Source organism: Apteryx mantelli, chromosome 9 (assembly GCF_036417845.1).
Source record: "Apteryx mantelli isolate bAptMan1 chromosome 9, bAptMan1.hap1, whole genome shotgun sequence".
NCBI classification, from domain to species: Eukaryota; Metazoa; Chordata; class Aves; order Apterygiformes; family Apterygidae; genus Apteryx; species Apteryx mantelli.
This window is the reverse complement of record NC_089986.1, coordinates 8,284,504-8,310,354: the sequence shown is the minus strand read 5'-3', so window position 1 is coordinate 8,310,354 and position 25,851 is coordinate 8,284,504. Positions and strand designations below refer to the sequence as shown.

The 25,851-nt window shown below is 36.3% G+C and overlaps 1 protein-coding gene across 1 annotated transcript in view; it reads right to left on the bottom strand.

Moving 5' to 3' along the window:
• Positions 1–25,851, bottom strand: part of NAALADL2 (N-acetylated alpha-linked acidic dipeptidase like 2) — a 401,471-nt gene that overhangs the window by 56,387 nt on the left and 319,233 nt on the right. The window contains exon 11 of the mRNA XM_067301422.1: positions 19,066–19,161. Within this exon, the coding sequence (XP_067157523.1) occupies positions 19,066–19,161 (96 nt within the window). The remainder of the gene's footprint in view (positions 1–19,065; positions 19,162–25,851) is intronic.

Here is a 25,851-nt window from a genome sequence, read left to right as displayed (position 1 = left end):
TTTGGCAACCAGGAAGCCCCATGTAATCATTAGAAACTGACGTTTCTTCAGCAGAAATCCGCTCAAGAAGATGGATTTTGCTTTCTTGAACTACATGCTTAGAAAAGACTCTTTGGATGTGGTTATCACTTACTGTCCGAGGCAGCGGATTAACTGCTTTTGTAGCCCTGAGGAACTGGAATCCAATCTCATGCCCACAGAGATGAAAAAGAGGGAGATGGACAGAATTCCCTATTTTGAAATCACTGCTTAGTGTTATCTTTCTCTTCTCAAAGGTGCTAAACAGACCGTAAAAGCAAACTCTCTGCTATTATTTAAACACGATCTCTTCCTTTGCATCTACTGAAATAAGAAGAAAAAAGATAACCTTCCTGTTACCTTGAATGTTCCTAGTTTCTGATACAGGATCTTTCAGTCCACAGTGACTCTGTAAGACACTTCTATTCATTTTAGAGTTCTAGCTTTAAGGTTAATTGCTTATCTTTTGCTTAATGTTAGTTGGTCTAATCTTAGCTGCTTTAATACTAGAGTGTATGACAAAACAGCAGTAATTTTTATTGTTATTGACCATGCATCTAACAAAAACAGATTAATAAACAAGATGCTATCTTGATATTGAACAAGATGTTCTTCCTGGGATTTTATTAATACCTTTACCTTATATTCTTTCTTGGCTCATCAATTTTTTTTTTTTAAACTTATTTAATAGGTTGGTCTCACAACTTCTGTACTTCTACAAAGTTCCATTGCATTTTCCAACTGTATTTGGAAAGAAAATATCATTCAGACTAATTTTGTTATCATTCATTTTAGGAGAACTAGTAGAAAAGACATAATTGTACTTTTTCAGTTACACTCTGTTTAAAGAACTGCATATCAACATATTACAAGACAGAACAAAAGAAAATAAAGGTTGAGAGCAAAGATCAGAGCCACAGACTGGAATACATTTCAAAATCATCTTTAAACTCTTCATTGGTGAGAGTACATCAAGATTCTCACACACAACCAGAGTTACAGAACAATTCACAGCAAGATTTTCAAATACAGATTATCTACAACTGGAATCTGATTTTCGCAGAACATCTGCAACAAAGGCCATCTAAGATTCAGGAGTTTAAAAACAGGCCCATGGATTCTTATTACTGTCACATTTACTGTAAAAGGAAGAAGAGAATTTCATGGTGCAACATACTGAAATCTGAAGTTCTGGCTGCTTATTTTAGTTCTTGACTAAAAATTGAGGGCTAGTCTTCCAAAAATGTAGTTTAGGATTTTTTTAATAGAATTTCTGCACCTAACCTGGTAAGTAGCTAAGGATTTATAGAAACACCTTCCTCTGTAACTTCGAGCTTCTAGAACCTTTGGAACCTGAATTCTTCAAAAATATTGGTCATAAGGAATTTGGGTGGAAAAAAAACACCGAGCATGCCTCACTTTAAAAAATTGTATTTTAAAACCATAGTGAAAATTCTGCTCTTGTGTGTGTGGTTGCATGTAACAAATTTACAATCACCATTTTTCAAAGGTACTTTTTACCTTTGTTAGAGATTTTTTTTGTTGAGAGTTAACCATAGCCGAGTGGCTAGTCAATCTTAATTCAGGAGGTTATAAGAGTGTCCTGAACGTCAAAATTTTAAGCATTGCTTCTGATTTGTCATTTACTTTCTATTTATAAGTAATAAAAAGATAATGTCCTATATTATTAAAAATGCTGCCTGTGTGACTAATAGTGCAAGCAATCTAAGATAGTAAATCAGTAAGTAAATCAGAACACTCTTTTTTATATTCATAGGTTTACTCAAATTTAACTTGGAACCACATCAGCTCTTAGTGGTCAGAAGAAAAATATGCACAAATGCTATTTTCAATACCATTATGCCACTTTAAGGAATCAGATTACATTTAAGGACAAAACCAAAACCAGTCCTTCACAAAATTTTCATGGGGCCTTAGTCTCCCCTGATTTACACTAGTAAGAATCAGGATGGCTTTGCCAGAAATTAGTGGAGATGTGACATGCTATGATAGACAAGAGAAAATATCTCCAAGTATTTAACTTTCAATGCACAGTAAGAGAGTCTTATTTGTGAAGAGAAACCATCTCTAGTGATGCAATGTTCCAGTAATTTTCAAAACAAGCCAACACATATTCTTTCAAGAAGAAAACATTAGATAAGCCCATTTTTACTTTACTGTTAGGGAAAATGACAGTGACATTATTGGACATGTATTTTACTCTACAGGTAATGAAGGAGTTCAGGCAATGCAAAAATAATGAGGAAACCAAAAAAATGTACAGGAAGAAGGTATTACCAACTTCAAAAATGAATCTTTGCTGTGAAGAACCTGAGGTCCTGAAATAGGAAACAGAAAGCAAGAATTTTAATTGGAATTTTTGCCTATTTCTTAATGCTACTGACAGGGTAGTTATACACATGGCTCCACTGCACTGTGATCTTTTGAACCACTTCTATGAAAACTTACCATTCAGCTTCACAGTTTGAATCATGAAGTGTCATTATTATTCACATTGATTTAAATTATGACATATATTCCAGACATGATAAATGACATTTATATTCAATGTTTAAGTTTTAAAGCACTCTGAATTACACAGATTCCTACAAGTCTTGAAAAAAACATGAAAGCCATCTTTCTAAATATTAATTGAGGAATGACAGTAGAAGGACCATACTAATATGTGAGTCTCATAACTACTAATATTTGTCTGGCACTTCAAAACGAACTTCGGGCAAGATCACACTCCCCTGACAGACATATAAAACGGTCCAAAGTAAGGTCAACATTCTGCACCTAAATACAACATCCCAGAACAACAATCCAAAAAAATTCCTCCTCTATAATTTGGAGGACAGAGATTTACGAAACGTTTTCCTTTTTAAAGTCACACTTTCCTACACACGTTCAGCTTTGTGTTGTGAGTATATCCAAAATTACTCTGGTCTGGGCTATCTTCTGGCCAAAAGTTACTTGGAGCATCTCTGAAAGGAAGACTAGCCTAAGAAAACGTTTTTGTAATTGTTCCCCTGTTAAAACACCACCACTCAAAGAGAGAGTGATGACTTTATTTAACACCCTACACATCAGTGCATTTTCCCAGAGGTCGTCAGACACCAGTTTATTTCCTTCTGCGGCTTGAAGGACATGAATCTGTACCCAAAACCACATTATAAGGTTCAGGCTACAGTGTCTAGGTGTATGCATCGCACATTCCTAACACTGAAGACGTTGCAAAGAATCCAAGATTCACTGAGCCTGGAAACAGAGCAACCAAAAAAAAGAGTAGCATGTTTTTGTATCCTACTGTTTAGTGTGCTATGTGACAGTCCTACCTCTGACAATGTACAAGGTTTTTTGTGCGTTTGTTTTACATTAAACAGTGTTGATGTACAACAAAGGTAATTCTTAGAGGGTCTGTGCTTTGCAGTGGATTTTGAGCTCCACAGCCAAATTGCCTACTCTGGTAAATAGCCCTTGTTCAGGGCTTCCATGCTCAGGGAAAGAGCAGGATTTTTAGTCAGATGTAAGTTTGTGCCTAGTATTTACTCCTAGGTAGCTGTGAGCATCCTCCAGTTCAGAGCAGAATGGGTCGGTTCTGAGGAGCTCTTTTCCAGGACGCACAGTTCTTCTTATCCGCTGTATAGGCATTTAATTTTGGTTTTATACTCCTCTTTCTAGGACCACAGTTCCAAGAAACGCTCAGCACCAAGAGGGGGATTCCAGCAGAGCTCAGCTATCATTTAGGTGCTAAAATAGGCGTTGACATTTTAAAGACAAGATTTAGAGCATTGTGGATTGGGCTAAGCCTCTTGGGGAAAAATGTGACATTTTAAAGTTCCTTAAGGGAAACTAAACTCTTTTCAAAGTCTCATTTTAAATACAGGACTGAGTGCATGCAGGAAACTTCAGCATCTGTAAAGCTCTGATGTGCTGCTAGTTATGTCATGGAATTAAAAAAAAAACCCAAACATTCAATAACACATCATACAACTGTATATCAAATTAAGTTGTAAGCATGGTCTCAAAAATACAATGAACAAATATATACTTAAGATCCCAGGGACGTTAATAGAAAATACATTTTCTACAGGTTGTTTGTATCATTTTGCAAAACAAATTCATTCATAGTACTTAAACAGATAATTTCCATATCTCATTAATAAAGCACTTAAGCAGACACTTAAGTTCCACCAACTTTATCTCATCTTCCCTCATATGCAAACTGGATGGTGTGAACATAAAAAAAAGCCTTTACTACATTACTGTTAGAAAAAAAATTAGGTTTTTTGAGAGGCATGCTCTGCGAAAAGGATTGTCTGATTTGACTTGTCTAATATGAATATAATTCCCCTGGAAGATGGAGTTCTATGCAAAATCATAATATAAACTCTAATTAAGTAAAATCTAATTAAATGGTGCATGATCCATAAGCACTGGCAGTCATGTTTTGGGGGAAGAGAGAGAAAAAGAGATGAACAGGGAGTTAATACAACAGAAAAGGTACTTTTGGAGTACCCAGATAATTAGGAAATGCATCACTAAAATGTTAGTATCTTGTTAAAAGAGGGCTCATCTTCCTTGCACTGCCACCAAATTCAGTACATGTATGCCAAAATAAGGATTGAATCTTTGCCAGTTGTATTTTGTTAGCCAACAACAAATGCTTGTGGTACTGATGATGCTAAATAATGAGTTAATAAAATTGTACTCTGATTAATTTAGTAACTAAATGTGTGCACGTTTGCAGAATAGACAGTAGGAAACGTAGGGGAAAATTCCAATATCACCATATGTGTTCCTACATAATAGAGTAACAAGTTTCAGACTTGTGTCAAATTTCAGTGGTTGGATATAAAAATATTGTATTGACATTCCTTTAAAAAAATGCATGCATATGTCCCATTATTCGATATCTCACATAACAAAGTTATGTTTCTGAAGTACCTAAATCTGTGTGCTCAACAAAATGTCACACTCATATCCAGAACTACTACTAATAAAAGCAATGGATATAAAATAAATTGCCCATCACTCAGCATAAAGCCATTATTGGACAAAATGGAAAACAATCACTGCACTTGAGTAATGAATATGCAGTAGCTTCTTTGTACAGTTATGTGCATCAATCAGCAGAAAATGCAAAAAAAGAGGTCTGGCATGAATATCTATGCTGAGGGTGTGTCACCAATGCAGCACTCAGTAACTGGCAGGTGATGCAACTAGATGATTACAGGTCTTAACATAAGTGAAATAAGGCACTGTAAACTAAGCCATCGCCTTAAGCAGTGTAACTTCTTTTCAGCCCAGGGAAGTCCCACGAACACAGACACTCACCATGCTTGTGTACATATTAGACAACTGCCCCACTGGGTCACTGCCATTTGTCAAAATTCCAGTGAATCCCAAACACAAGGGCTGAACTCCAGCTTCAGAAATCTAGTTGCAACTTCAGACTATGCCCCAGCCTTTGTGTACAGCCTCAGACAGATTGTCTGATTCTGCGGGGTAATACTGAAGTCAGCTGATGAGATAAGTAGTTGCTCAGCTACTGTAAGAACAATTTTTGAACCACAGTATCTCATTGTCTCTTGTACAGAAAGGGAAAAAAAAAAGATGCACATTCTCTCATTCCCACCTTGTCCTCCTTCGTTTAGTTGAATCGCTGTAATCTGGAGTAAAGAATGGCTTTCATAAGAAGTACAAACAACAACAGTCGGGTTTTTATCATAAGATTTTAAATGATATGTGTGCATTTACAGTTATATGGTTAACTTGTATTTTGATTGGATTAAATAGATTTGGCATGTATTTACTTCCTTTGCTTAAACTGCACCTGTAGCTTAAAAAATGACGCAATGATTTTTCCTTTTCTGTTGACAGCTGCCAGACAAATCTTGAGAGCAAGTAAGTAAAATTTAGGCTTCAAAGAGGTATTAGGAACTGTATGGTTTTAAACAGAAATCTAGTTCAGAAACAGTCTGATAGCAGCCAATGAAAACATTGTTTAAAGAACATACAGTCTTCCTGTAACATCAGAAAGCGAATGGAAATAACCTGCAATGTATTCATTTAGCTTTAGGGAATTTATTCTATTCTTTGACTGCCTCCTGGCAGTCAAAGAATAGAATACTTAGAACCATACACAGACAATCGATGGGAACAGTATCTACACAAATCATGCCACTAATGATAACTGTGTTTTCTGGTACATTCAGCTTATTTATTGGAGCCACAGCTTCCTAACTCTTTTGATATTCTCACAGCTGTCTAAGTACCAGCAGCTCATGGAAGGCCCCCAGAAACAGTCTTGGAATACTCTAGTCATGACATCCTTCCACAATTTCATGAAAAAATGTCAATTATAAATAGTTCTTGTCCAATAACACTCGTCTATTCTGAAAGAGTCAACAGCAGGAAAGATGTGATTTTTTTTTTTTTTTAATACCTGATGAAACCAAGTGAAATGGTGTTGGTCACTGAACTTGGTTCATTTCATCTTTATCATGGGTTCTGCATTTTCAACTCATTTTTATTTAGTCTTTATCCATCACAGTTCAGGTATAAAGTGCAACAGTCCTTGAGGATATTTGCTTTTAGGAACAGAGAACTACTGAAAAATTCAAAGCATACTACTCTAACTAGGTTCCTCTAACTAGGTTAGAGCAGATAGAGAATATGTTGTCTGATCAAATGCAGTGTGACTGTCTGTCAGAACACTTCATGTATTTACCAGCAAAGCTGCCTCTTTACGCCTAATGTTGAGAAAATCCCCAGACAGGTTCTTTGAATGCTGCTGCTTTCCTGTTCAGCACAATTCATACAGCATCCTCAAAGTTACAGTACTAGTTTATATCACCAGATCTGCTCTTGCTTTTATTGCTGCTGACAATAGCTACAGAACAAAATACACGTTGTCAGAAGGGAGTTTTCTGCAGGTTTGTATTTACCCACTGCTTGAACTGGATTATATGTTCTTCCATGCAAGAAGGCTAAAGCTAAAGCAAAAACTCTCACTTGTGTACTTAAGAGAATATGTGCTAAATCAAACCATACCAGTGAAATGTTACTATGCCTCTTTGCAGAAAAATTCAGACAAGTTTGTCTTTGTGTGAGCTCAAACTGTTCACACTGTCTCAACAGAGAGTAGTCCTGCTTTGCACATCTCAGATCCCATTAGACCATAAAACACCAGTAAGATGTTCAGAACCAGTAAAGGAGAGGCTGATCAGTAAAGGGAAGCAAGTAATTTAACTTAGAGAGAGACTATTTGGCCATTGGAGCACTATGTTGAGCTTATGTTATCAAATTTCAGTAACAAAATCTGCCTCTTACAGCACCTTACTGTAGATGAACACCGTAAATTGCTGCCAGTTGTGGGAGGACAAACAGAAAAACCAAGAGCTGTACCAAGAAATCCTGCAATTTCTCAGGCAAAAACCATAGATGTTTGGATTTGTAACAGAGTATCCACGTTACTGCAGATGATTTTGACATCTTCAAAAAACAAGGTTGAACTCCACATCTAAAAATTTAGTATCAACAGCAAGTTGTCCCCAAAATGCACACTAATCCGGTCCCAGAGCCTGGTTCTTGCTTCCAACACCCAGACCTGCCACTCTTGTTACAGGTTAGTTTCATTCACTACCTTTATCACCTCCCCTCTTCAGTCTGCCTGTCTGCGGTCCTGAGGCGGTGGTAATTTCTTACGCTTTACAAATCCAAAATTGTAACATAATATGTCTTTAAAAAGACATAAAAGTTCTGCTGGCCTGTGCAAAACTCAAGTCTTTGGAGTTATGATGGAGACTGATAAATGATGGGAAAGACTGGCGCGTGGGATGGAATTTTAAAAATGACATGCAAAGCAATAGATCACTGAAGAAAGTTAACTTGAGACCTTAACTGTAGAAACCGACACTCCAAGGTGCCACATTTTCACGAGGGAAGTTGCAGCACTCTGCAAAGATTTCCAGCTGGCACACCACACAGTGATGCAGGGGAGGGTTACCGTCTATCTGCCCGGGCTTTCCAAAGCCAAAGGTTTTATTGCACTTGGCTCGCACATGCACCGAGTTCGGGTGCACCAGACTTCTGCTTTCTGAGTACGAGACCCATTCTGCGTGTACCGTACAAGCACCTCTGCACAGGCGCAGTACCTCTGGAGCAAGGTTCTGTGTCTGCCGTTTAGAAATCTTGAACAACTCTGCCAAAGCCTCTGGTTCTGCACAGAGGAAATTTTTTAAATGAAAAAGGAAGATACATCGGTGGAAATCCAGCTGCCTCGATGCAGAGGCCACGGGGATACCTAAGCACAATGTCACACAGCTTTTCCCAGCACAATCTGATACCAAAAGGGCACGTTGTAGCACCAACACATGAATGTGACTGCACTTGGCTGAAATAGCTATGCCAACAATAATGCACTGGCAGAAATGTTTCTGGTAAAACTCTGCAACATAGATGTGCTGTGCACAGTTGGTGAAAGGGTTTCCACCTGATATTAGGAAAAACTGCAGCCCTGCCAAAAATACAACAGAAGGCTGAATGAAATGCACAGAAATTTCCAGCTGGTTGACTACAATGAGATTTTGGTTTGGTTTTAAACTCTGGCAGAAAACAGCATTATTATTGTTCTTCACACTATTATTCTACTTTTTCAAAATATGCCCTCTCAGTCTTTAGGTAAGGGTTTTGCCACTTTCCTATTAATTCAGATATGCTGTATAACCTTAAATTGTATAAATCTAGTATTCAATAATTCACGGTAGTCTCATTGAGCAGTTACATATATTCACAGTTAGTTTTATTTAATATAAAACACACACAAAAAAGAATTCATTTACAGACATCATGCGGGAAGAAGAAATGGAATCTGATACCCAAATATTTAGCACAGGTAGCATATACCAAACCACAGAGTTTTACTACAGCGAGAGTACACAAAAAGAAACAGCCAAACATACTGAGATCACTACATTCCCAACACAAACGGGCACTCCCTATCCTTGGAATAGAGAAAAAATGGAAATAGAGAATGGATAAGTGGCAATATTTATCCTGCCAATGCTTCAAAAGAAAAGAACAGTTTGATGCTGTTAGTAGAGAATTCTTCAAATTAAAATTCCTGTGCTGTACCCAGTCTCTGCTTAAAATGCAAATTTCATTTACCAACAGTCTTGCAGTCCAGTGCTTTTCATCCTATTTACTTCAAGAAAAGAATTTACCTGTCATCATCTTGGAAGTGCTTATATTTAAAAAGTAATGGAACTACTATAGTATGTCATACAAAAAACCCAAAGGTATTTCCCCTACAAATGAAAATATCCCTCTCTATTGCTTTTTGATTTAATTTTAGAAAGTTCATTGCATTATAGTACTTAGTTCTAGTTTATGCAGCACATAATCAGAGTGTAGAATAATCAGCATCACTAATAATTTTCTCAAGAGTTTGCTGTCAGCAGCCATAGCTCATCACAAAGCCTATTTTGTCACTTCTGGCATAGCTTTCAACACTTTGATTTGTACTTTGGCAGGGACCAATAAAAGAGTATTATTATTCCAAGCCTGATAAGCTGGTAAGTGGCTCCAGTGGTACTCCCTATTGGGGGGAATGCCATTAAAGCTTTCAGAACTATGTAATCCTTAGGTCTTATTAGGTTACCCTATTAAGCATAACTCAAAAGTATCTCCAAACTTACTGTTAATTCCTCCAGTTGACTAGTTACAATGAAACACTGTGAGGCAAACTGCTGAATAATGGTGATGAAAACTACTGAAGAATAGCATATACTTTTCTGAGTATGTATTCAATGATAATGGAATTTCACCTGACTTCTGGTCTGATGGGAAAAAACATCTCCTTAATAGATACACATTTCTCATTCATTTTACCTGCCACATTCAGGAATCTCTTCCTTTTTGAAGTGTTCGTGAAGTTAAGAGTAGCTACACTGTTCAGACTGTCTAAGTCATAATTAGCTGATTATTTGATTTTACACAAAATCTCACATAAAAAAGTATGTTGAAATCTTTTCACTGTTATTCAGTATCACACCGTTCACACATCAAATCCATTAAAGCCCTATTTAGCTCAGAGAGATAAAGGGCTTCCAATCATTTCCTGCCAAAACCAGCAGAAACTTCTCCACCAACTTCAGTGGGCATATAAATCAAAGCACAGAGCAAGGGATAGGTGGTGACAAGTAAGTTTTACCAAACTGAACACTGGGCAGGACTGGAAGACTTCCATTCTCTGCGCCCTGTTTGACACAGATCTCACAGTATTTGACTACTGGGCTGAAAATGGCAGGTTCGGTGTTGAAAAACACAAGGTAATGCACATGGGAAAAAATAACCTACGAGTATGCATACACAGTCATGACACATAAATTAGCTAGTATCATTCAAGAAAGAAATATTCAAGTTATCGCAAACAGTTAATACTTAGCAGCAGCCCCCAGAACAAACAGCATGTTGTAGATTATTGGGAAAGGATTAGAGAAGAAAATATCATTGTGCTCTGTGCATCCACAGCACTCCAATACTTTGAAATGGTAAAAACATCTAATTACCTTGAAGGAAACGAGATGCTATAGAAGTGAAAAAAGGAAAAAGGTAACAGGAAACATTAGGCAGGAATGACTTATCTATAACAAGAGCTCAAACTGGTTACAATGAACACAACTCAGCTGCGAAAAGAAAGCAACTGATATCAAAAGTAAACAAGAGGATGTTTATTTATCATTTCTCACACCAAAAGCACTAAGGAGGAACCAATTAAATGAACAAGCAGGTAATTTAAAATAAAAGAAAAAAATTATATTGTGGGGCTTGTTGCTATGGGATGTTATGGAGGTCAGAATGCAAATGCATTCAAAAGGGCATCAGTAAGTTTATACAGGATGGATTGGAAAACTGCTGCGAAAGCATAATTAAGAGCTTAAGAAATTTTGTACTGACAAGTGACAGAAAGTGGGATAGTATACTGGAGAAAATATCATGCTATGCTGCCCTGTTTTTTGTGTATTTATTCCCCAAGAATCTGCTACTTGTCACTACCAGTGCTAGACTCCTGTATGAAATGGACTTTTGCTCTAATCTAGCGAGGCTATTCCTACTCCAGAGGGTATATAGCAACCAAGAAGTAACACAGCCTTTTTCTGAAATCAAACAGCTCTGATGAACTGGTTTACCCATATCGAGCAAATATATTATAAAAAAAAAAAAAAAAAAAAGGACCCAAAACGGGTCAAACTTTTCTTCACTATATTCATCAATTTACAAGAAGTTTGGTAATAGATAATACTCTCCTAATGTTTACTTTCTTCAGGTATTTCAATTCTTTCTTCAGTTCTACAATATCTTCATAGCCATGTATGAACGAATAAATCCCGATTTAGTAAAGTAAATATTGCTTTTATGACAACCAACATACAGCACAAGTATGTCTTGCTGCCACGAATTTAATGTTTTTTCTGTTTCCAAGCCTCAATTTGATATGTTAAAGTAACTCTGGCTTCAAGGAATAGATGCTGTTTCTTAAAAATACCAATTACTGTGACTGTTCCAAGAGATGCAGAAATCACTCAAGTCAGGTCTCAGCTGGTCACTAAAAGAACAGAGACTGTAATTTTAAATGTGAACTTTCTCAAATAAGCAGCTGTGAAATATGTTCTTTTATATGCAACTAATATATTCTTTCATTGGTGTTCTCCTTAAGAGCTTTTTCCCTTTTCAAACAAATTTTTATTTGGCCACTAAGGTTTGCCAAAGGAAAAAAACCACAAGGATTATTAATGGAGGCATAAATTACAGTAAAATACAAATTATTTACTGACTTTTGGATACTATAATCAAATTAGTGAACACTGGAATAGGAAGAATTACATTAATACATGAACACGATATATTATTTCCTGGCCTTAGCTTGTACCAAGCCTCTAAACACACCAAAATCTGAAGTTCAGAATTGGCAGAATGCTGCTTACCTTCAGAGAACAGTATGCTATCAACCATGGACATACAATATAAGAATTACTTTCCAAAACTTGTATCTCCAAAACCTGACAGGTCTTTCCTCAGCTTGAACTTTCTACAATTTGAATTTCTTTCATTTAGTTATCATGGAAAAATTGACAAATGACAAGGATTTTCACAGTTTCCAAAGCCACTATAGCTCTATAAAAGTGTTTTGTACTACTGCAGCTCTGTAAACAAGGGTTTGACTATTTGATATTTGGGTAAACAGTGGCAAAAATAAGCAGATATGTATCTGAATAAAGCAGGCCATAGTACGGCCTTTTCATCCTGAGAAAGAACTCAAGATTAACTCAAGATATGTTTGCTCTCAAATAAGAACAAAAAAGTTACATTTTCAAGTATTCTTATAAACCATTTCTGAGGAAAAAAACTATTAAATTTTGAATGTTTTATTATATTTATGTCTTTTAACATAAAATCAATTTGGGTGTGAAATATCTTTCTGAAAAGAAAAATTAAATTTTCTGAAGCAATTAAGATGATCTGTTTTACTTGCAATTGCAATGGAGCATACACATGGTCAGCTGGCAGGTACCTGCTGAGCAGCATTAACTTCCAGCTGGGAAGCGTAACTTCTAGGGACAAGCCAACTGTGACACTTGCAGCTATGAAAACCTACTGCCCGGCAGTTGTTTTGAGTGTCATGCCAAGGACCTGACCTGATTGATTCACTGAACGGAGAGATCTGTCGAGTTCTGTTACAAAATTACTGCCAAAACATAGGCAGGAGAGATGGAGGAAGCTGGAACAAACTTGATATTAAAATCCATGTTATTTACATTTTTTGGACTGTTTTCTTGTATGTATTAAGACATTGTGGCTCTGCCAGGTTTAATTTTACTGTTTTAGTATGGAACAGTGAAGGAGGCAAGGGAGGCAAGGAATGAAGAATGCGTGCTACAGGAACTTAAAACATTCACATTTGTCTAATGTGACAAACCAGCAGATCATCCCAGCACACACTCTGGATGAAGCTTTTAGTGGACCTGTAACTCACAGAAAGTAGCAAATTTTTGATGCATTTTCTAAGCATCTCTTTGCCAATAATAAAGCAACAGATGGTATCTTGTATTACAAAAAAAAAAGAGTGGTGGGGGGGAGGATATTCTCACCCATTATAAACTGGCATAGCTCACTTATCAGTGGAGAAATCAGCTCAAATTTGCTGCAGCAGTGAGCTAAATTAGATCCGCCGATTTGCAAACAGTATGCATATGCAGGTTCACGCATATCTTCAGATTTCAGTGTGCAAAACTGCTTCTCACCACTTCACGACTAACCAGAAAATATAATCAGACTGTGCCAAGAATCATCATCTTTGAACCAGAACGCCATACTGCCTTAATTCTTGACATGATTTTTAATAATCTCTAAGAAACTTTACTGCTATCTGCCAGAATTTCAAGGTCAACATAAAGAAGCACGAGCCACCTGACACTGTACTGTAGGGGTATGTCCAACTTTCAAGCAACATCAATCTGCCTCTTAGTACAGCGTAATCGCCACAAACCTAGCTATTTATTCTGTTCGTTTTTAGCAACAAAGTACTTTTAACATGCTCGATTTGGTGAAGGTCAATTTTGATGATTAACTTCAGCTTAAATAAAGAACCAAGCGCATGACAGGCTTATTTTCAGAAATCATGTGCTTATAAACTGTAAAGGAAAGTAAGAGTGCAAGATATATCTTTATAAAAGTGTAACTCCTTGAAACTAATGTATTGGAAAAACAGTAAAACAATTCTCTGACAGAAAATACATAGTCAGCAAAAACTTTTATTTTGGCAAATGAGTTCTTTGAATTTAATTATATATTTGTGAATGAAAAGGAATTTGTCCATGTTGCATCTCCCATGGGGAAAAAAGAGGAGCTTCAGAAACATATCAGCTCAAGAATAAATCCAGTTGATAGCAGCTGTATTCCGTACTAGTAACAATATCTTTACCCACATTTTAAAGGCATATTCACTGAATCTAATTTTTGCTTATTATGTGAAGAAATTGTAAAATACTTTTCACTAGGGAAAGTCTTTGCAAACGGTGTAAGTAATTTAATATAAATGTATTCATTTCTATTTTTTTTTAAGATATAGCTTGCCCTCATCTGTTCAGAGAACCACAACGAAAATATGAAGATTTGAGAGTAAGGATAGCATTAACAATGCTTAGTTAACTAAATAACAGCTTTCCTTTAACAAGTATATACAAGTGGTATTTTCACTTTAAAGATGACAGCAGGAAACTAAGTCTTGATGATTCAAACTGTAAGCTACACTAAGGTTTCCCAGGTGTTCACAGAATGGAATCGGAATTTCTATAGCCTCATGAATACGACTTGCCTTTGCAACTTTCAAGTCCACATAAAAAGCGATTTTTTAAAGTTCATAAAAGTCAACAAAACTCTATTTTCAAAGATACAAGATAGAGTGGTATGTCAGGAGATATAATGTGTCTGTATTTTCATCCACTTCTTCCTCTTTCACTCAAATAAAAATGTACATCTCTTATTTATTTTTAACTATGTCAGCTCAAGGAAGACCATCAGGCTTATACAGTAACTGCTAAACACAAAAAATATTTTAATAATTCACTTTATAATAGAACCAAAAAATGTCAATGCACCAAGCCTCATGCATCATTCATGTGCACAGTATAACACTATGAATTCTACCAGCACTCGTACACTGACCATGGATAATCAATCAAAAATGGAATGCAGTAGAACAGGTATTGTTTAAAAGATCTGTATCTCCATGTGACTCAAATTTCCTTTATTTTAGTAGATCAGACATATCCATTAAAAGCCAACTGATAGGTGTTATTTCTTTCCATAGGACTAAAATGTCATTAGTTTTTTCTCCCCTTAAAGGGATCACACTGAAAATCAGTATGTGTGCAGTGTAAAGAGAACATATTTAGAGTTTTGATCATAAAGATGATATACATATACATACACACACACACATATATATATACAGAAAGGTTTTGTTCTTCTCCGAACTAGTAAGTGATCTGAAAAACATGATAACAGAGAGGATTATAAGTACCATGACAAGGTCCAACCATGAAAAGACATCCTGTCCATTCAAAGCTGTTGCCTTGAGCAATTTCAACACATGCACAGTAATTCTAGACCATTCTAGTTGATTATTATTCATTATTCTGTTATGATTGTAAAGCCTTTTCAATGAAGATTAGGAAGAAAAATTAAAATAGCAAACGTTTTTAATATCAATATATTTCCTTTTACTTCTTCCCATTCCTAAGAGAGTCAAATTTTAATCTTTCTTCCAATATATATTTGGCTTTTAATTTAGCATTTTCTCAGTCATAACTGAATGCTATAGCTGTTCGTCTTCCACTGTTTCTTTTTCTGTGCAGTAGTCTCTCTGTTGTTTCTTTATTTCAATCTCCCACCTTTTTCTTCTTCTTCCTATGTACCCTTCCTGGGAAGAACAACAAAGGACACTGAACAAGAACTAAGGAATGACTAGTTAAGCACAGATTCTTTCTCAGGGAAAAGTGAACTTAAAGACTCTACTAATGATACAGATAATGATACAGATTTGTGGAAGAAAGTCTAGGATGCACATCCACTTAAAATCCCAGTTTTCTACTCTGTGAACAGTAACATGCAAGTAGACATTTGGTGTGATGGAATTGGTCAGCATGAGAGGAGATGAAGATTAAAACAGGACAGACATTATGAGCATTATTTTCTAATCCTAGAATCCTTTCATCCTAGTCATTAATAGTTCTTTGCTAAATGGGACTTCATCCTTCAGTCCTTGTGTCTATGAAACACCAGGTACAAAAATATGGTAGAACAAAGGTACATAGTGAAGAACATCCTAAGAGGGTTCAATGGTCTTTTGGGCTGCCGTTTGTGCCTGTTTCTGGAAGAAGCCTTGTCAATCCAAATTTAAAAAGAGAAAAGTCATAAAGCCTATTCACATCTGTCCTTCATTTACTCGCCTACATCAGTGCCGTGGCAAATTGCCAGTATTCTACCAGTACCCATGTTACTGCTGTATGATCTTCACACAACTCCGTATTTTCTCTTGAAAAATTTTTTAAACATGACACACATGCATGGAAATGCATTTCTGAGTGGAAACATTAAAAAAATTCTGATTAGAAATACTTCTCTCTAAATCAATTCTTCTGTTATTCAACTTCTCATATTAAGGTTTCTGGTACTAACTTACCCTTTTCCCTAGTATTTTTTACATTTTCATGTTCCAAGCACATAGTTTATCCTAAATGTCATGTAATACATTAGTGCTCTGAAAGACTCTACAAATGATTTAATATTTCCTTTCAAATTTTTATGTCTCTATTTAAACCTTAAAATAGTTTCTCCTTCTCCATGGTAACCAGACAGAATTAAAAAGTAAAAAAAAAAAAACCCACCACCTTTTAGGTCGCCCATAGAATGGTGCAGTCAGAGACAGTATAAAAAAACAAAATTTCTGAAATAGCTGCCAGATTCAACTAAGATGACTCTTTAGAAATATTGACTACAAATGCAGCAGCTCGTCTGCACTAACACGCAGTCACTAGAATCAAATGTTGTCCTGAAAGAAGAGAGTCTGTCCAAGGAGAAAGTGATGTGATGCATCACCCCAGGCATAAACCTGGCATTCAATGAAAAACTCAGATTTCTGATTAGTTTGGGGGATTCCATAATCTCCAAAAGACTCTGCTGCCATCCAAGTATTTTTTTCATAATCCTTTTGTTGAAAGTGAGTTTATGCAATTGCAAAAAAAATATTATACAACATTCTTCTTGGTAAAAAAAGATACTTTAAAAATAAACACTTTACACTTTTGGGGGATTTTTTTTAAATAAACAATTTAACTGGTTATAATGTAACATCAGTGAGGTTGTATAACACTGTAATGCACAAGGCAATGGGATCAATCCAAGTCTACTAGGGAGAAGCTTAATATTTCAGTTTAGTCCTCCGGCGCTTATCTGAATCAGTTGGGGAAATTCAAGACAGGAGGTCTCTGAGATGGTATGTTATTAGCCACTATAATGCTCATCCAGTTATAGCTGCCTTCTACACGCAATTTTTTTCTATTTTCCGATCTCAGCTGAAAACATCCCAGCTGATACCTCTCTTTCATCTGTTTTCTTTTTTAAAGCTATGTTTGATCTCCTGTGCTAGGTTCCTCCTGTGAGAACTGAATGATCCTCAGTACTGGAGCAACAGAAATAGGATAAAACAGTAATGCAGACTGCAAGGTCACATTCTTAGGGACTTAAAGCAACAGTTTCTGCTTTAAAGCAAGGGCTCCTCCAATGGAAGTTTCAGAAGAAGAAAAAGGCTTAGATGAATTAGTCAATCCAAGAGTGACTCAGTCACCAATGGGATATAGGTTTCAGTACTACCATATAAAATGTATTCAACAAGGTATTCCCAACAGGGATATGAAAGAATAAATATTGCTGAACAAAGCTGTGTTAAAGCATCATATAGAATACTGCATACATTTCTGGACATTCATCCAAAGAAAGTGATTTCAGACTGAAACAGATGACAATCTAACACGTTATTATTATTATATTTATTATTATTATTTATTAGTAGTAGTTATTATTAGTTATTATTATTTATCTTTACAAAAACATCCTGGCCTACAGTCTGAAAGCAAAATGAAAATATAGCTGTATCACAATGCGATCTTCATCAAGTTTTATCAAAGAAAAATGTAAGGTTCAATGAATCTACTTTAAATCATTTGTAATGATTTAAATGGTATCAAAATACTTCGTCAGCTATCAAAGTATTATTCTGTGTTAGTGAACATTATAGAGCAAATACTGACATACAGATTACTCAGAATACACATAGTCCATCACACACTAATAAGTTACACGTTAATTATGCAGTAATTAATCACATATATACCCTCAAACTTAGGGAAAAAATTTGGACATCTCCTTTTCAGTCACTTTGGCATCAAGAATGGCTTAACAACCATCTATTGTGTTAAAAAAACTTCAGAGGAGTCTATTCTCTTGTAACTGTTCCTTGAACTGTCAAACTCTGCCAAGATTGAAAAAAAGAGTGCCTAGGAATACATACTGCTTTTGATTTGGGGGGGGGGGGGTGTTGTTTTTGTGTTTTTAAACTCAGATCAGTTACTGTCTATCTTGCTAAATTTGCACATTGCTGATCTTCATGAATTTATTTTTGTTGCCAAAAGAAGTGTTACAACAGCAGCTGCTTTTCTAAAAGAAGTTAATGCCAAACACACAAAGAAATCAGTTCAAGAGGTCTGCATATTTCTGGTTTATAACAAATCCTGACTGTAAGAAGTGTACAAATCCATAAAGTTTAACTCATTTGTAGTTTTGTATCTTCCTAGAGCCAGGGCTTACTGGGTTGATGTAGCGAAGAAAGAGCACCTCAGAGAGGGGAGGTATTTTGCTTGTATTAATAAATAACATGGAGGGAATATTATATCGGAGCAATGAGAGGGGAGTCAGAAACATCAATTTTGGGAGCCTGCTCTCTGTGGACCACACTCTGGCATCCTGGGAGAGCAACCACCTCCGCCCTTGTGAGCACACTGGGACAGCTCACACGACTCGGCATCTGTGCATGTGAAGGTGCCCTCAGAGACCCCTCAGTCCCATCCTTCACCATCAGAATCGACGATAACAAAATTGCTACATCCTGCTACTGAGCAGGGCTCAATGCTCCACGCTCATTCCAATACCTCAAGCTTAATGTCAGCTGTGCAAAATATGATTTAACACAAAGCAGAATCACATAAAATGAATAATACACACACATTTTTTTGACTATGCAAGTCAACCAAAATAACAACAAAATATTCACAATCTAAATGGAAAAACCCACACAACTTAACTACAAAACAAATACTCACAGAAAAGAAATAATTTCAAAATTATTTGTATGATTCACAAATTCAGATTTGTCCATGTGAAAGAAAGTACATGTAAATGAGATATCTCCATTTCTTTTACCTTAGCAATGGTCTCATGCAGTCTGAAAGATGGATCCAGCTCTTCAGTTTTTGTTGTATGTACAGGAAAAAGAGCTTCAAAGAGAAAGCTAGAATTCTGTGAAAAAGAAATAAGAAGCCTTTTAGGATTCCACATGCATTTATTTCTTCAAATGCTTACTGGATTTTGTTCAGAGATTCAAAAGTCTTCAAATTGTTTTAAAGTTTTGCTGATTATTAGACTTTATTTCACTGATATAATTAACTCATTCCAAGTCTCCAAAAGAAGAACCAAAAACTATTTATGACTTTGTTTCTGGAATGACAGTTGTCTTTGTACCTATGCTTCCCAAAGAAGCAAAGAATTTTACCTAGAGGAAGAAAAAAAACACACATGGATTTCATTCTGTTCTACGCAAAAATCAGACATTTTATTAAATGAGTTAAGATTTAGTCTTCAGAAGACACATAAACACAATAACCACAGTATATGCTTTTCTCTTCTACAGTCATCCTCTTTCTGTATACAGTAATACCATCTACATAATTGAGGATTTTTGTCAGCTCCCTAAAAGCACATCCTTTAGGCTGACCACCTTTTTACACCAGGCAACATAATGTATTACTTGTTCAAGATGTTCACCCCTTCTTGTACCATAAGAAAGCAACCAGTCAGGTGGCATATTTGCTGTCATAAGGAAACAACTAAATATCCAGGTGTGTACTAAAAGAAGCAAAACCAAACCAAATCCCAAACCTCAAAGGTGCACAAGTTACCTAATATGGGAATAATTTTGAACCTGCATTCCTGAACCTGGTATAATAGTGCAAAAACTAAACTAAGAAGAAAGGTTTTCCCTACATTGATATAAGTCCTGAAAGTATTCCGTGCTGTAGATCCCTAACTGCCTGAAGTTTTGGCTTCTACGCATGGCCAGAATTGCCCCTCTTGGAAGAGCTAGGAACCTAGTGCCCATCTTATCACTGCGGGGATATAAAAGTCAGTGTAGAAGTGCACCTTGGTGGACTGAGGTGCTCAATCTGGTAAGCATAAATACACTTACCACTCACCAACAGCAATGAGTTCAGTACAAAAGCACAGAAACTATGGCCACAATTATTTCAGAGATCAGCAGGAGGATGTGGAAGTACATGACTATCATGCCATTTTAAATATTTGTTAGTTATAAGCAGTTCTTTTACATAATCATACGCTTCAAAGTAGATTCTGTGCTCAAACGCACATATAAACAGAGACGCATCCAATCCTACGTTCTGAAGAGGAATAAGACTTCACTTCAATACCTGTGCCGAACTCTGGTTAGCTCTAGGCAATTAAGTTCAATATCATATTTTTAAAAGGCCTAAATATTTCCTTGCCCATGAATCTTATTCTGCGTTTTGATGTTAATTTCGGATGCCAGCACCTAAGTACAATATTATTGTGTTTAGCTTGAATACCCAAAAGTCCTTTATTGGATTTCGTATTAAGTGCATAATGCATCGTGTGCCATGTACAATCACACACAGGCTTACCAGAGGGGTGAGCAGAGGAACGTAAAGGGACTGTAAGCCTCTCATTAACACACTTTCACCTAGCATGTCTTCCCATGTGAGCGCTGGGGAATTAGTCCTGTCCTTTATCTAACAAACCTCACAGAATCTCTAAGGAAGTATCAGCATGCAGATTCAGTGTCAGATTAAGTTAGCCTAGTCCTAGAACTCACTTACTTACTGCCACTAAGTTTTGTTTTCTGTACAGGCACAACAGTAAGAATAAAAGAAATGTATCCATCAAGAGAGGTTAAGTAGAGAAGTGTGACTTGTGAAATGAATATATTCTGCCAGATTCATAATCATAACATTTTACATATGCTAGTTCTAGAGTTTTATGTAAGACCCAATAGGAGAGTGCCCCAATTCTGAGTACAATTTTTATGCTCTATCAAAATACATATAAAATTGTAATAGCAGCAATAAGAAGCTCTCAACATCCCTGGCCCAGAAATGCCTAAATCATCATGGGATAATAATATGATTTCATCTCTACAAAAATCATTTTGGAAAACATTTAGAGTCTCTTCAGATTGAATTCCAAATAAAATGCACAGAAGTCCAGAGTCCAGCTAAAACACTCTGTTATTTAAGACAAATAATTTCTCCGGTCTGGATTTCTTTCCAGACTGTTGGGCAATATTGACAACATTCTGGAAACGTGTCCTTTTCAAATACCAGCTTCCCATACCTATGAGACTAACATTTCTTCCGTTTCCTTCTCCTGACATTTACTGATCTTCAATACTTCTGTCCTTACACTCCAAAAACAACTCATAATCTGTAAACATAAGTAGTGAAGCCCCTCCTTTAAGAGCATTAAACCTGGCAATGATACTCAACTCATCCTTGAACAGTCATGAAGTTATTTGCATTCAGAGACTGTGCGCTGTGCAGCTGCAGAATGAAGTTCTGGTTACAAAATATTAATACTGATCTGTAATAACAGGATTGATTTGTAAGGTTTGCCCTCCACTATCTTTTCACTTGCTAAAAACAATCTGTAGGACTCACTGTTTTAAACCTCAGGAAATGTTTCTCTCTGGTTTCCTCAATTTAGTGCTTTGTTCTGGCTTGTACAACCTCTTTTTATGTGACTGAGCTTTGCTCTTTCACAGGCTGGGTTCTAAGCCATACAAAGGCTGAAGAAAAACAGCAGTTCAGCAAAAAAATGCTGTTAGCTTCAATTCAAACAACAGTCGTCAAGAAGAAGTAGAGAAACAAACTACCCTCTTCCTCAGAATGAGCTATACGAAATATCTGACTCATGTAGCACCGGTGGATAAAGTGGCGGTATCTGAAATATCCCTGCTCAATCAGAATTACATTTGTACTGCACAACGGAGTATGTCGCACAGACCCAAGAGCTAGTTCTTAATTGACACAGCATCGTTAACCGTCTTCCCGAACAAGTATGGAACACAAACCCATTATAATCATATCACTGATGTGATACACCAATATGCTCTGCTCAAGACTACTGAGCTCAGGCCTATAGTCCCCTACAGACCCTTTACTCCTTCAGCCTCCTGAGATAGTACATGCACAGCTAACTTAAGCATCTTTGAACAGTGTAACACGTTTCACAGACATGTTCATGTTCAGTGAAAGGTAGGCCTGAAAAAAAGTATGTTACATTGCTGGTAATTTTGTTTGCTTAATTTCTCTACAGGTTTATGATGGCATGATCAATATCCTATCAATATTTCCATACAGTTCTAGGGGTTATTTTTGGTAGGAAACTTCTACCACTTAAAAAAAAAAAAAAGTAATAATAAAAAAAAGCACTGATTCATACAAATTTTTGTGTTCAGTCATGCCTGTGTTTTAAAATTTGTCACAGAAGTATCAGAATAATAAATAAAGTCATTCTTCCCTTCAGAAAACTATCATTTTTGTTAGATCCCAGGGAGAAGATGCATAGTCATTTATTATAAAGATAAAACACATACTTCAAAATTAATCCATAACACCCATTCATCTTTAAGTTTGTGCGCTAATTTACAGAACCACGTCATTTCACTGGGCAGGGAGGTACGGAAGACTGTCATTCTGCTACAGGAGGGCTTATGCCATTTATCATCATCCACAAACTGCAATCAGTAACTTAGAAACAATTACATTTTTATACTAATCTTGAATACCTTACTGAGAGTCAGTGAGGGAAATGATTACTGAATTAGATTTGCTATAAGAGATCAGATTATAGCCCCATCTGCACAAATACTCCTTCTCTGGAATCTGAGACTTGATGGATCACACACATGCATAGCAGGGAAATGCTACTTGACCTGTTTTTATCCCACCTTACTTTAGACACATACCTGAGGTGCACAGGTAGGATTCTGGGCGTCCTGCACTCCTCCTCCCACACGCAACAACAAAAGACAAAAACACTGAAAGTCTATATTCATACTCACACTCTTAATTTAGGTGTCTTCATGAAGTTTCTAGTTTTAGAGGGGATGAACCCAGGCACTGTACGCAGTCTTTGAGATGCTGAATATTTTGATCTTCAACTCTCTATCAACACCATGCTGTAAACAGGCTGCTCCTTTTAAAAACCATGCACTAGACAACTTTTCCCCTTACTTGTAGATTTTACCCATTTATAAATATGTCGTCTACTCCTTCCCTACACATGAATCTTCTGCTTGCCTGAAGGTAACCAGGTAAGAATACAGTGGCTCAAGAATCTAAGAGAAACACAAGAGTGAAACCCTCAGCAGCTCACTCCATGAAGTCATGAGATGGCTAGTCTTGGTTTGTTTCTCCATAGATATCAATCACATTAACAGTTCATGAATTATATTAAGTGCATTTCTTCCTCTAATCTTTTATGAACAGCGGAAAGATAGCCAACACAGAAATAATGAAGATACATATAACAGCAATATTAATGAAAAGAGTGGAAAGAACTGCACAACAATCAAAGCCTTTGTGTGCACTGCAGAGTGCACACAAAATACACCAAATGACTACTATTTTATATATTTATACATAGTATAGATCATTTTTATTAGAATGTATTTGTGCACTTGTGTGTGTTTGTATGCATATACACACCCAGATAGCACTTACAAACAGTTGATCCAAGATTGCTACCTGAAGTAACTTGTGGGCATCTAAAATATCTTACCCCATACTTATAATAGGACATGTTTATTTTTATTTATTTATTTATTTTTAAATAAAAGACATTGCCATAACAAATTACTAGAACAGAAAGCATATTCTGGTTCTCTTGTCTTTTATTGTCATTCAAGTATTATGCTCACCAGAGAAAGCTACATTAATTTTCCAAACAACAGAAGCTCCCTCTTTATCTAGAATGTATGTGGCAGAGACACAGGTCTAGATGATGTTTCAGGATTGCTCTCAGCATTTAACAGCAAGAGCAACACTTTCCAACAGCGGGCAACTGAATTAGCCTCCTCAATTATTCTTTCAGCAAGCTCACATTAGCTTTTTTTTTTTTTTGAAACAGCAATTTGCTATGCAAATTTCTAGTAAATACACACTAAGAAAAAGACATGCTAATCCAAAGTGCACTAAAAACAAGTGTATTATACCTTAATGTTTTTCACCCACAGCAGGAGTTAGAGCTACGCTTGCTATCCTCATACTCTCCCACACTGATTTGCTAAACAAAACTCATTTGACTTCACTTCTACTTAGGCACTAATATCATGGAGAATTCAGATGACTACTATTATCATCTACACTCTCGCTGTTGAAGATGTCAGACTAGAACCCTGCTGACATAGGAGCAGTGGCTGTAGCGCATCTTGGGGATTGGATGCAGGTCACAAGAGGCAAGGAGTAGACAGTAACAGCAAGGGTTAGGGAGGCTTCTAATGGCCCCTTCATTTTGCCTTTCCACCCAGCTGCTAGGTAATAACTTACACTCACTTTGCACAATGTACACAGTGTTCTACATATTATGGAACTGAATAATCTCATGATGACATTCATTTATGGAGAAACTTTTACAAGGTTAGACCACTATTAAGTTAAACAGATCCTAAGATCTAGATGCCCAACTTCCGTTCATGCCTTTGAAAATGTCCTCTTTGCTGTTTATTGCCTTTTGTAAATTGCTCTGTGGGTACCTAGCGCTCCAAATGGATTAGGAATGTTTGCTCTCCTGAAAGTAAGTTACCTTTTTATAATACAATTCATACAAGCTTTAGAAAAGACCCTGCCAATAATCCTTGAATTCCCAGCTAAATCCTTTTTGTTTCTCTCTGAACCTCTTCAGAAGAGAAATGGACAGGCATGGCATATGTACTTGGAAGCTGGCTTCCCAAACCTCCTTTATCCCATCTTCCTTTTAGAATGATCAGTTAACCTGATCTTTTCAATACTAATTTAATGAAGCATTCTGTGAAATTAGAAAGACATTGATGTTCCACTTTTCAAATAATGGGTCACTTCTGATTAAACTTCGACTGAACAGTCAACTTTCAATCTTAAAACAAATTGCCTCCTTTTCTTTTTAATTTGAACCCAATTTCCTGCTGCCCTCAGGTCTCCTGACAGTAATTAATTGATTTATGAAATGATTAAATGGGGATCGAAAATGCAAAAAGAAAAACCTAAAACCCCCAAACCTGGCTTCCTCTCATTTATTTATGATGAACACTAAAATTCACTTCTGATTTACTAGACTCATTTTCCTAACTTATCTTATCCTTCCTCATTAATAAACTGAACAGAATGGTTCACCTTATAAAGGTACTAAATTTGCCATCCCTTGTGTACCTAGTTATGGCATACCTTCAATTTATGTTCCAACTTTCACCCAATGCATTTTAAAGCATGAATAAAATCCCACAGCACTTTTGGTGATTTAATGTAAAACAGTAAATACCAAGCCATATTTTAGAAATCAGTTTTGTTGCCATTAAAAAAATCAACTTCTACTACACAGTGGGTTTTCCCTGGCCTTAGAACTGGAAATAGCTAAGCAGTACATAAAACAGACAATTTTCTTTTCGTTTACTAGGCTGGGACAATGCTGCATCTACAACAGCAAGATTCCTGTTTGCTTGACTACTACTTCGGAAACTGTTAAATTATTTGTTAGGAAAGTCAAAGAAGGTATCTAATAATTCCTTAATATGCTCTCATTCCACACTTGCATACATTTTTCTTGCCTGTTGAATTCTCCCCAGCATTTATAAAAGGAATCACCTCTCTCCTTCAACCTGCAGAATAATACACAGCAGCTAAAGCCAGAGAACATAACTGG